The 13,764-nt window shown below is 36.4% G+C and overlaps 1 protein-coding gene across 1 annotated transcript in view; it reads right to left on the reverse strand.

Moving 5' to 3' along the window:
* Positions 1-7,096: 7,096 nt before the first annotated feature.
* The window catches only part of LOC138169654 (uncharacterized), a 49,387-nt gene continuing 42,719 nt past the window's right edge, over positions 7,097-13,764 (reverse strand). Inside the window, exon 3 of the mRNA XM_069099298.1 lies at positions 7,097-8,336. Within this exon, the coding sequence (XP_068955399.1) occupies positions 7,888-8,336 (449 nt within the window). The 3' untranslated portion in view covers positions 7,097-7,887. The remainder of the gene's footprint in view (positions 8,337-13,764) is intronic.

Consider the following 13,764-nt stretch of genomic DNA (forward strand, 5'->3'; position numbering starts at 1 on the left):
TATAGATCTGGTTTCAAACCCAGGTCTTTTGAAATGTAGTGGGAGTCCAATATTCTTCTATTTCTACCTACTATACTACTCCAAGGTAGGGCTGAATTAAGAGGCATCCTGTAGGATTTTGAGTTATGATACTTGAGTTCAAAATATTTAATAGCTGTATAACCATGGGCAAATCACTTAACCTTTCAGGGACTGTTTCCTTATCTATAAAATAAGATTTTCACTCCCTTGCTCATAGGATAGTGAAAGAAGTGCTATGTAAAATGTGAATTATTATCACTCCGTTAGTAGTTAGGAGGTGTCAGCTCCCCACTTTCCTTGTCACCATCATAAAATAAGGTAGACTGAGGCACAAAGCTCTATGTATGATCAATTTATTGATAAGACTTTTGTTGCTCATTCAATTCAGTTATGTCCAACTCTTTGTAACCCCATTTTTCTTGGCAAAGATACTGTAGTGGTTTGCCAGCTCATTTTACAGATGAGGAAACTGAGGCAAACAAGATTTAGTGATCTGCCCAGGTTCACACAGCCAGTAAGTGTCTGAGGCCAGATTTAGACTCAGATCTTCCTGACTGCAGGTTCTGAACTCTATCCACTGAGTCACCTCACTGCCTTTATTGGTAAGACTAGCAATTACCAATGAATGGGGTCTCACAGCTTCTCAAGTAAGCTAAAAAAATCTCCAGTGAGGGTGATAAATCATTTGTATGGACAAAAGGAGGAGCCTCCAAAAATCAGAAGTCAGAATCATAGATAGGGAAAACAAAATGTTTGGTTACAAACTCAGAAACATCTTAGATGGGGAAAATAATACAATCTGTTATGAAGCCTGCAGCATCACAGACAGCAAAAACAATATGATTGGCAAGACATTTTGGGCTAGCAACAACCCTTCCTTTCATCCTGTTGTTAGGAAAGGTTGATAGATGAGTCCATCTGTTTGTTAGGGGGACAGAGATAACAGACTTCCCTGACATGGAGTGATTCACAGGAAAGCTATACTTCTGAACCTAAGAGATAACAAATTTCCACTAATTATCTAAGGACAGTCAGTGATGTAGAAATAACAAGTTTCTTTCAATTAGAAGTGACTTATAGGGAAACTGAACTCTTAAACTTAAGATAGCAGGTTTTTTAAATTTTATTTTATTTTTTAATAAAATGTTGATGATTAACAGCATTTTTATTAAAACAAAAGGATCTTTTATTGCAAACATTACTTAAGATTTTCTGCAGACAATGAGATCTCAACTCATGACCCCTGATTTACTCAGCCAGTGCAATAACTCCTGAGCTGATGGAGCCCACCTAACAGAATTAGAATTATTCCTTTCAAGACAAGACTCCATTATTGCAAACATTTAAGACAATATGTAAGGTATAAATTTGCATTAAAAAAACCTTTTAAAGACAGTTGAGGGCAATAAGATGTTTAAAGCCAAGAATTCATTTGAAATAAACATTTCCTAGGCATGTGAAAATACAAATGTCTGTTAACTTCAATCTATCATCATTGTTGACAACTGCATTGGCATTCTGGCATCCAATAGACCCACCATTCCCACTTATTCCACTGTTGCATGCCAATCCAATTGCTTTGCCATAAATGGGCAGTTTGCTGAAATGGTACACACAGAGCTTGAGCTGCAGATAACATTTGTGCTAGTCTGACCAAAGCAGGAAGGTCTTAACCACATCAGGTAGGCCAAGGAGGGAAGAGAGGTATATAAACTCACCACATGGTGGATTGAGGCTCTTTCTTGACAAGGATACTCAATAAGAACACGTATGCTTCACTCAGAGTCACCTCTGGCCATTGGGCGTCAGTAGTCTTTCCCAGGCAGATCATTCAGATAGGCTGGACCTGGTGTCACATGGCTAGGAAGTATTACAGCTCTCTAGTCAATGTTAAATTCTAAGATTGGTAAGGTGCTCAGAACAGTGTCTGATATACAGTAGATGGTGCTATATAAATGATGGCTATTATATTTAGGGCAGCTAGGTGGTGCAGAGGATAGAGTGCTGGGCCTGAAGTCATAAAGACTCATCTTCCAGAGCTCACATCCAGCCTCAAACACCTACTAGCTGTGTGATCCTGTTTGCCTCATTTTTCTTACCCATAAAATAAGCCGGAGAAGGAAAAAGCAAATCATTCCACTATCTTTGCCAAGAAAACCCAAATGGGGTCACGAAGAGTCTAAAACAACTGAACAACGACAAAATTATTATTTTTTATCCTGGAGTCTGTTGTACGTCAGTAATTCTTCTTTGGCTTTGATACACAGCATGAGAAGCCCCTGTCCAAGATGAGGTTCTGTAAAGGACAAGCTGAATGTGTAGATTTTTCAGTGTTTATCAGCACGAACAGAAAAACTAACAATCCCCAATCATCTTTTAGCATTTATATGATAAAGCCTTTTAGCTTGACTGAGCAAAGTGTTACAAAGCACTCTAATCACAAAATCTGCAGCATTCTCTAATGAGGTTTCTTAAATGAAGGCATGTTACAAACAAGCCAGAGTCATAAATCAGTGGTTTAGAGCAGGGTGGGAAACCTGCAGCCTCAATACCACACGTAACCTTCAAGGTCCTTGGGTGCAGCTTTTTGACTGAGTCCAGGTTTTACAGAACAAATTCTTTTATTAAGAGGGTTTCTTCTGTGAATTAAAGGGCTGCACTTGAGGACCTACAGGGCCACATGTGGCCTCAAGGCCAGAGATTCCCCACCCCTGGTTTAAAGAATTATATCCTCCTCACACTAATGGCAGGGTAGGCATTACGTCAAATGTTATCTGCCTTGGGGTGAAGGTATAAGGGTCTAACTTGGGCCATACAAGCACATGATATACAAGAAGAAAAAATGTAGAGTTCCAGGAAGTGGCAGGGTACTTGTCCATCCATAGGGATATGCCAAGTCACAAAACTGTCAAAGAGGTATTTTGTAGACTTACAATACCTAGATTTTCTAGACTGCTATACTGTTTAAACAAAGTTGAGGGATTTTATTACAAAATCATAAAAGGGGTTGGACAGCTCCCATTCCCATGGTTTTGCTATATTGGTAAGCATTCTATAAAGGAAGAAGAGAAGGCATGGCAAGAGGAAATGGAAGACATGAAGGGCAAAATGAATGATGACAAAGCCTCACATCAGTGAGTTTAAGAATTAGTTTAGGGGCAGCTAAGTGGCACAGTGAGTAGAGCCCCGGCCCCGGAGTTAGAAAGACCTGAGTTTGGATCCAGCCTCAGACCCTTAACACACACACACATATACACACACACAAGAAGTAGCCATGTGACCTTAAGCAAGTTACTTAACCCCAATTGCCCTCCAAAAAGCAAAAAAAAAAAAAAAAGAATTAGTTTAAAAATTATATATGTTTCCTGTATACGTAGAACCTGTATTAGATTTCATGCCATCTGGGGGAGGTGGGAGGAAAGAAGGTGGAGAAAATTTAAAACTTATAGAAGTGAATGCTGAGAATTAAAATAAATAATTTTTATATAAAAAGAATTATATATGTTTCCCATCATAACGGAAAAATCAAAAAGAGAAAGAAAAATTAGAATAATGAAAAATGAATACTGCTGCTACAACAACGTCAAAAAGAAAGAATTCATTTCAACAATACATTCATCTTTACCTTGGTATGAAGGCCTGAGATTAGAAAGTGGAAAAGGCACATCATGGTCACAATCTAAAGGTCTTTGCATTGCTCTTATATCACCAGTACCCACTGGAAAAATGCTTATAAAGAGCACAGGAAATAGAATTTAACCTCTTTTTGATATTCAAAACAAAAGACTATCAATACTGGATATTAAATAAAGGTGTTATGCAGTCAGGTGATGCAGAGAATGCAGTACTGGACCTGGAGGCAAGAAAACCTGGGTTCAAATTTGACCTCAACTGCTTACTAGTTATGTGACCCTGAGCAAGTCACTTAACCTCTGCTTGTCTCAATTTCCTCATCTGTGAAATTGGGATAAATATATCTCCTATGTTTGTTGTAAAGATCAAGTAAGATAGCTGTAAAGTGCTTTTTCAAATCTTAAAAAACTATATAATGCTATTCACTATTGTTATTTTTGTTGAGGGCATTCCCTGGTTTGTAATCTTGGTCATCCTCAAATCTTTACTATTCCTTCCCTCTCCACCCCACAATTAAATTCTTCATCAACTACATCTTTTACATCAGTCTCTTTCCCATTTATATGGACATAGTCCTAGTCCCAGCTCTCGCTACCTTTCACTTGAATTATAGGAATAGCTTTCTAATTGTTCTCCTATTTTCAAATCTTTTCCCTCTATTTCCCACACATCTTGAACACTTTTATTCCTTAAAGTACAGGCCTAATAATACCATATTCCTGCTGAAGACACCAGTGACTCCCTTTTGTCCCTGGGATAAAATATAGACACAGTTAGAGTCTTTCATGTGCTGGTTCTGCCCTATTGAACTTGACCCACCCTTGCAGCAATTCAAATGAAGGCTGAGGTAAAGAATCTTAAAAAATGGGGAGTTTTCTCCAACACATTTCAATTCCTTCCTTTAGGGGCAAAGGTCTCTCCAAATGAGTGATAATGTAGTAATCAACCCAATATCTGCACTAGAAAGGGGGAAAGGAAACTCACACTCAAGATTTCTGTGTCCAAAAAATATTTATTACATTATATTTTTTACAATCAGCTGGAGATGGAAGGAGGAGGCTACAGTCTTCCAAAAGTTCAACCAAGAAGAGATAGTAATGTTGCAGCTTTGGAGATGGCTTCCCAGATTTCCTTTTTTGTATAGGAAAAGTCCTAGTCTCTGGTGTGTGTGTGTGTGTGTGTGTGTGTGTGTGTGAGAAATATTCTCCCTCCCTCCCTTTGGACTATGGAGGTTGAGTGGGGGTTGAGGGGAGGGAGAGTTCAACATGATGACTGATGGGAAGCAAGGTATTATTGTCTATTTCTGTTTCCAGATCTACCCTTTAGGCTCTCTGAACATGAGAGTATGATATTGAAAAGGTTTCTAGGGGCAGGTAGGTGGCTCAGTGGACAGAGCACTGGCTCTGGAGTCAGGATGACCTGAGTTGAAATTTTGCTTCAGACACTTACTACGCATGATCCTGGGTAAGTCACTTAACCCCAATTGCCTCCCAAAAAAAGGTTCCTGATTTTCCATAAATTAGATAACAAGGGGCTCTGAGGGTCTCTACCTTTGACAGTAGGTGCTATGGGGCTATTTGAGTATAGATGGCCAGTTACCTAGAAAATTATAATTGTCCTCCCTCCTCCCCCCCCAAAAAAACTGGTAAAAATTGAGGGAAAAGAAAACTGCAGTTGGTTTTAGGAGTGAAAACAAAAGAGATCAAGGAACAGTTAATGCAGATACTAGCCAGATTGATATGGGCATGAATCTTCCCAGGAAATTCTGGAGGAGTGTCAAAAGATAACCTCTCTTGGAGAGAGGATGAAAGGTCTTGAAGTAGTGATTAGGGTTTTTTTCCCCCCTTTTGGGATTCCATATATGAATATTAACTCGGATTCCTTAGAAGGGAAGAAATAAACTTCCAATCCACAAAGATCTTCTCAAGGGGAGAAAGGCCTTAATTATTACTATGTCTGCATAGAAATGTGTGCATGAATGCATCTATTTTCTAGTAAGCAGCATCAGTTCATTTACATTCATTCCCCCATGTGAGGAATGATAGAACATGTAATTACAAAATTTTAAGAAGTAAGCATAACCCTACATACAGCATAAGAAAAGGTCATAAAAGCCATAAACTATGAAATGAATTGTGGCAGTTGCATTTCAAGGGGAATTATGACAACTCACACCTTTCCTGATGTATTTCATGTTACACTCCCAAATATATTCAATGGCCTCCTTCTTGCTCCCTGTACGTAACATTATCTCTCCTGCAGCATAGGCAGTCCCTCACACCTAAAATACTCTCCCTTCATTTCCACCTTTCAGAATCCCTAGCTCCCTTCAAGGCTCAACTAAGGTAACACTTTGTATACAAGACTCTTCCTGATCTCCCTAGTCATTAATGCTTTGTGTTGTTATTGTTCAGTCATTTTAATCATGTGCAACTCTAAATGATCCATTTGGAGTTTTCTTGGTAAAGATACTGGAGTGGTCTGCCATTTTCTTCTCCAGCTCATTTTACAGATGAGGAAACTGAGGCAAACAGGGTTAAGTGACTTGTCCAGGGTGACACAGCTAGCAAGTGTCTGAGGTCAGAGTTGAACTCAGGAAGATGAGTCTTCCTGATTCCAGGCCCAGAACTCTATTCACTGCACCACCTAGCCTCCCCCTAATGCTTCATATATACTTTTAGTCACTTTACAAAGTATATCCCTTGAAGACTATAAGCTCCTTGAGGGCAGGAACCATTTCATTTTTTGCCTCTGTATCCCCGGTACCTTACACATAACAGGCATTTAATAAATGTTTGGTGAATCAAATTGAACTTTGTTATACCGTAGCTAATCATTACATGGCTTGGGGTATAACACAGGTTATGAACCCTGTAATGTAGCAATAACATAAGTAAACATATAACACAGTTAGCTTTGATGACAGGAATTAACGGGTCTCCCTATGAATTGTATAGAGGGAATTCTACTGTATGCATGCATACCTAAATAATAATTAGAAAATGAGAAAGTCCTCATCAAAAACCAAATTTCAGCCTCTCACAAATATCTCCTAATAATTAAAAGAACAGAAGATTATATATTGCTATTATTAGATTGCTTACATCTCAAGAAGAGCCAACATATACCAAATATATTTCTGACATATTGACTAAGCACAGAAGTCAGAGAAAATTTAAATAGACTTTCTCAGATAGCAATAGAGCTATGCCCTAAAAATGTGCATCTCTGGACAATTATTTAGCACCATATATATGAATCCATCTATTTCACACAAAACATACTTTTACTATAAAATAAATCTGTAAAATATTAACCTAGACTAATGTACATTTTAAACCAAGCAAATTTATTAATGCATCAACTGAAGGAAATATTTTAAACACAAAAGTCAATGAATTGAGGGGAGATTAAAATGACATCACAAACTACTGAAAACAAATTATATTTAAATATTAGGTTTTAATTATTTGTTTAAAATCTCTCATGTTACATGACAAATTACAGATGTTAGTAGATGGATATACAATTCAAAATCTATAACATTTTAGCAAATGAAATTTAACTATTTCTCTTAGAAATGAATGAATAGGTCACTGAAAACAGTATTAATGTAATTAATGTATTTGTAATTACATTAATTAATGTAATTAAAGATTAAAATAATAATGTTTAACATACTTAAATTATCTTCTAATAGTATCTTAATGGTTTTTCTTCTTTATTTTCACAAATTATATCTTTCATAATGCTGAATAAAGTAGCAGGTTTTTCATGAATATCTGGTGGAATATTATTTATATTTAAATATAAAGTTAGTTCTGACCTGTAATTATATAAGTTATTAATGAACATTATAAGGTTTTTATCAACATAGTTTCCTTTTATTTTCTGAGGTTTATTTAATTTCTTAAGTGATCTCTCTTTTGCTTCTAAAAAAAGGTTTGGGGTTAGGTATTTTTTAGCAAAACCAATATTTTTTATTTCATTTTTGAATTCACTCATTTGTTTAGCACTCATAAGAACATAGTTTATAATTTTGTTAGTTTCTAAAATGTTTTCCAATATTTGATCTTCAACCATATATTCATTCTCTGATTGGTCTTTCAATGTTTTATATATCCCTGTTGCTAAAGAGTTTGATTGTGACTTTGAGAGCTCCTCTGCTAATATATCTATGATCTTAAGTTGTTCTCTTAAAACTTGTATAAGTTGAATAGCGGAGCTAACTATTTATGCAACTATTTTCATTTTCTGAGCTTTGTCCAGAGGCAGGTACTCGGTCGTTTGTACATTTAACTCATGAGTTTGTTTCATAATTGTTGGTTCTACAGTTAGGTGCGCAGTTGGTTTTAGCTCCAGCATGCCAGATGGTCCCAGAGTTGATTTCATAGCTATTGTCATGGGAGGTTCCAACTTCATAGATGGTGCCATAGCTAGCTTCATAGTTGCTTTTTCAGCTGGTTCCAGTAGTTTCATGGATAATAACACAGTTGATTTCTGAGGTGGCTTCAGATGTTTCATAGCTGACATCATCACTGTTGTTGCTTCTGACTCCAGAGTTTTTATATCTAGCCTTGTAGATGGTTCTAGAACCAGCTTCACCACTTCCAGATCTGGACCCATAGCTGATATCACAGCTGGAGCAGATGGTTCTTTTGCGATGTAAAATTCCCTTGTATCTAAAACATCAGAGACATTTTGTTAAGTTTGATGTTTCAGAATGGTACCATAAGAGCCACTGTTGGCTGGATAGCTAGGTGTATGGGAGCTACTTAGACCTATCTATGTAATCCTTCAAAAGAGAAATTAACTATACTGTCTTGGTTGGCTTGACCCTTTCCAAATGGTGTAGGGATATCTGTCTGAGATTTTGAGGTCATATTTTTCCTAGGCTGCTGGTTCACATTTACCAAGAAAAGCATGTTATATAATTATTCTCCCTATGGATTTGGCCCATTTTCTGATTCCTCTCCACTGGGGACATTTTTTGACAATCTCCTTTAAAATAGTCACAAAGTCCTTCCAAGTATTTCCATTATACTCACAAAAGGAGTAAAAAAAATCACAGTTATAGAACCATCATTATAGCAGATAGATGCACTATAAATACACAAGATTTATTTTATATATCATTTCTTAAAAGACAGCAAAAACTTAGCATTAAAAAAGTTCGACTATCTTCAGTTGAACTATCTGAAGCAAATCTAGCTTTCATGATCTCCAGAATTATAATAATGTCCTTTTTGTTTATGTCATTCTCCAAAACTTATTTACTTTTTACTTTCCCCAGCCAGCCTAAAGAATAGCTGGAAAACTTTTGACCTAAAATATCTAAGCACCCTTTCTAACCTGAGAAAGTCACCTGTTAAATCAAGATATTAACCTGTCCTTCAGTTGAACTTCTAAAGAATTTTATATCACTGCAAAGGCCTACAGGTAAGTTAAATTTTCATAACCTCAATAAACTATGGGTAAAGGAAATTATATTTACCAAGGTAAACTTTGCTTTCTTCAAAACAATGTAAGTATTTATACTACTTGTTGTAATAAAATTTTCTGTTAATATTTTACTTCTCTGAACCATGTCAACAATCTGCCAACTCTCAACTGCTGGGCCAATGGTTTCCATTTTGTATATCCCCATTAAGCTCTCAAGTCTGTATACCTCCATTTTATCTTGTCTAAGATCTTTGGTTGTTGTTTTTTTTCTTCAAAGAGTACTAAAAATGCTTGGCTTCACACAATTGGATGAGAATCTCCTCAACACTTCTCTCTGTGATGAAATGCATCAAATAAAGCTATGCTTTTACTAAACTAAAAATCTCCCATTCCAGTTTGGTTCTTTGACATATTAAATTACACAACTCACCTTGATCTGGTGATTTGCTTTGTAAATGGCGTTACCTATCTACCTACCTATCAAGAAATGGTGAGAAAGATGTGTGAGAAAGGATGTGAGAAAGAATTAGGAAAGCAGTCAGAAGGGGCAGGATGGAGATAATGACAACTTTCTCGTTCTTCTAAGCTGGGTTTTCACCTTACTCATCACCGTCTTTGTGTTTTTTATACACGCCATTTTGAAATAATCTGTTTACTTCTCCCTTCCTTTAGTGCAGCTAACCAAGAACCTATAATAAAGGATCTATCACTGACTCATAAATCACAATTCAAGAGTTTCAATCCTACCTAATAAAAATAATAAAAGCTAACACTGGTAAATGCTTTAAAATTATTAACTTATTTGATCCTCACAACAACCCTGGAAGATGGGTGCTACTATTATCCCCATTTTACATAAGAGGAAACCAGGGCAAGCAGAGGTTGAAGGATTTGCCCAGGATCACATAGCTTGTATCTGAGGTCAGATTTTCAATTCAGGTCTTCCTTACTCCAGACCTTGTACTCTATAGACCACTCCACCTAGAACACTTTTGGAATTCTACACTGGCTAAATGAAGAAACTTCAAGTTTGGAAGTCCTTTTATATGGTAATCCTGGGACTACAAAAGGTTTAAAATGGTGCCCTAGCCTCTAAAGACTTCCTCTTTCCTGAACCTCTCAGAACTCAGAAGGATAAAAGAAGTCCTCTTCTAAAGTAAAGGTAAAATGTTCATAACTTTTTAAAGTGCCCAACATATACTCTGGGGATAATTTCAGCTGGATGAGTAAAACTAGAGAATGTGCAGGGAGAGGCAGTCCACAGAAACAGAATCCAATGTAGGGTAGGGTTGGCTCAAAACTGGTGGGGCTTGTACAAAGGAGACCCTTCTTCCAATTTCATTTCTCCCAAAACATTTCCCCAGTTTTGCAAGTGGACTTGCTGGGACAATTCTCTGTGACATAGAGAATTTTTCTTTGCAGCCAAGTTTGCTAAAACATATTGTAAGGTTTAGAATTACCCTGGATGGGGAACCCTGTACCTTTACCATAACCATGGGGTATTCTTTTGATACCAAAGAAAGAGGCCAAGTATCTCCAGAGTGATTATTGGTAGTAGTTTAATCAATCATGATGAATACTTACAAGTGTATAATCTTTGGTCTGGGGCAGTGGTAAGACAGTTTAGTGGATCTCCACAAAGAACCCCCGAAATTCCCATGGTAATTATAGAAAACAGACACAGGGAGGAGGAGTTGGAGAGTATATCACTACTGATTGGTGGATATTTTTGGTTTTCTGCTTAGTAATGAGTTTGGGAATTAAGCCAATGTTATACCCAAACATAAGTTTGTGTATTGATCATGTCCAGTCACATAAAGGTCATAATATTCTTGTTACAATATTCTTCATAGGTTATAGTATCTTAAGTTATGATTCATTGTCTAAAATATAATTCAGTATCTTAAGCTATGATTGCTAACAGGCTACCATGTTTGGATTTCCACCTTTCACAGAGTTTAAGTTTTTATGGCTTGTCACTTATTACTGTATTTTATGGCTTCTTCCCAATAGGAACCCTACATATATCTACTATATGTCTCAAAGGAGAACTATATTATATGTCTATAAGAAATTCCTATATGAAAATATGGATTTACATACGAGATAAGTACTGGGGTATCTGTTCATTATTGAAAAAATTCTCTATGTTACTAATTTGTAATTTGTGTTAGAATTATTTTTAATTCCTAGTACATGTAAACCACATTTTAAAATCTTAGTCAGACATAACTTCAAAAATTCCAGAATTTCACAACTGAAAGAGACATCAAGGGACATCTAACACAATCTATGCCTTAATGACATATTTGAAAGTTGTCCTTCAGCCCTTGCTTGAAGATCACTAGTGAGAAGTGGAAGAAAAGAAGTGACTGTGGACTAAGAGGTCCTAGGTTCAGATCCCACTTCTGGTACTACTTGTGGGACCTTGAATAATTGTTTAACTTCTGTGGCCTCAGTTAGCTAGACAAGAGGACCTCTGAGGTTTTTCCCCATCTCTTGATCTATGACTCTATGACCTCATGAGACAGCCCATCTAACTTCTAGATAATCCTAATCTTTTTTTAAAAATCTTTTAATTTTGTTATTTTTAGTTCTATTATATTTTATACTGCAACTAGAATGTATAAGTGTGTTTGTAGATGATCTATTCTAAAAAAAAATGGATAATCTTAATAATTAAGATGCTTGTCCTTTAAGCCTAAATTTGCCTATTTGCATGGATTAAGAGGACAAATCTGATCCCTCTTTCAACTGAGGGCCACTCAAATACCTGAAAGCAACTATCATATAGCCCATAAATCTTCTCTTATCAAAGTTCCTTTAACTGATTCTTATATGGTGTGTGTATGTATATATATATATGCGCACACACATACATATATATGTGTATGTACACATATACACATACATGTATGTGTGTATATGTATGTATATTCAGGCCTTTTAATAGATCCTCTCTATCTTGCCAATGTGTAGCAGCTATGTGGCATAGTGGACACAGTGTCAGGTTCAAAGTCAGGAAGACTTATATTCCTGAGTTCAAATCGAGCCTCAGACACTTACTAGCCATTTGATGCTGGCTAAGTCATTTAACCCTGTTTGTCTCTGTTTCCTCATCTGTAAAATGAGCTGGAGAAGGAAATGGCAAAACACTCCAGTATCTTTGCCAAGAAAATCCCAAAAAGGGCCAAAAAGAGTTGAACAAGACTAAAAAACAACTGCTGATCTTTCCAATGTTTTTCTTTAAACATGGAACCCAGAACTGAAACCAATACTTCAGGCATGGGCAGACCAGTATAATGTACAGTTGGACTATCCCCTTCCTAGTCCTGGAGACTATACCTTTCCCTATGCAGCCACTTGTTTTTACCTGCCTTTTTATTCTACTGATGCATACATATTGACCTTCCAGTTTACTAAAACTCCCAGGTGTTTTTCTTTTTTTCAAGAAAATTGTTGCCTAGCCCAGCCTCTTTCAATCAGTCAGTCAGTCACCAAGCATTTATTAAATATCTACTATGTGCAAGGTACTGTGCATTTTGTACTTGTGATTTTTTTTGGGGGGGGGGTATTAGACTTTACACTTTACACTGATATCTATTAACTGTCTTATTAGATTCTACTCAATATTCTCCCTCGCAAAATCTTTTTCATCTTGACCCTATCATGTCAGTGTGTTAGTTAACCCTTCCAGCTTTGTGCCATCTCTAAATCTGATAAGCATGCCATCTATACCTCCACGAATGTCATTGATTATCATGTTAAAAAGTACAAAAACATGCAAAGATCCCTGAAGCACTCAACCACAGTCTTCCTTTCAAGTTGATACTGGACCATTAATGACCATACTTTTGGGATTTAGCTGCTCAAACAGTTCTAAATCTCCCTGATTGTACTATCCTATACCCTATAGCTCTCCATTTTTCCCACACAAGACTATTATGAACTATTTTGTTAAATGCTTTTCTAAGATTTAGGTAAACTATAGAGATTTTTCTTATCTCAATTTAATCCCCTATCAGAAATGTAAAGAAGAGTGAGTACGTAATGACCTGGTCTTAATGAAGCCATAACAGTTCCCTGTGATAACCCTTTCCTTTTCTAGCTGTTCAAAAACGTTTCCTTTAACAACGGTTTCTAGCATTTTCTTGGGAACAAAAGTCACATTCACTGTCCCACAATGTGCAAATTCTATTGTCTTCCTGTGTTTGGAAATCAGGGCAGCATCTGTCCTTTTCCACTTGTACAATATCTCTCCTCTTCTCCAGGACAGTTCAAGGACCAGAAAGAATCTCTGTCTTATGATTTTTATAGCAATGAGCTGTAGACATTGATGATTTCTCCTGTTCTTCATGATATTTCAAAGACTGCTGACTGGAAGGAAACTCCATCTCAATGATTTTAACAGCAAGGTATTGTGGTCTACTACAATTTTCAGGTATTGTGGCAAGTGAATTTTATCTATTTTATATTAATATAACATTATTAGTAAACGTAATACTTTGCATGTATCCTCAATAACCTTGGTCTTATTTCTAATGGCTATTTTCTCCAGTTTATCAAGGTCACCTTGAATACCAATCTCTATTTCAAAGAAAGAAAGATAGATATCAACACCTCTATCTATCTATCTATCTATCTATCTATCTATCTATCTATCTATCT

The sequence above is a fragment of the Petaurus breviceps genome, unplaced genomic scaffold (assembly GCF_028583685.1).
Source record: "Petaurus breviceps papuanus isolate PSGF00001 unplaced genomic scaffold, PetGlider_PUasm1.0 37, whole genome shotgun sequence".
Classification (NCBI taxonomy): domain Eukaryota; kingdom Metazoa; phylum Chordata; class Mammalia; order Diprotodontia; family Petauridae; genus Petaurus; species Petaurus breviceps.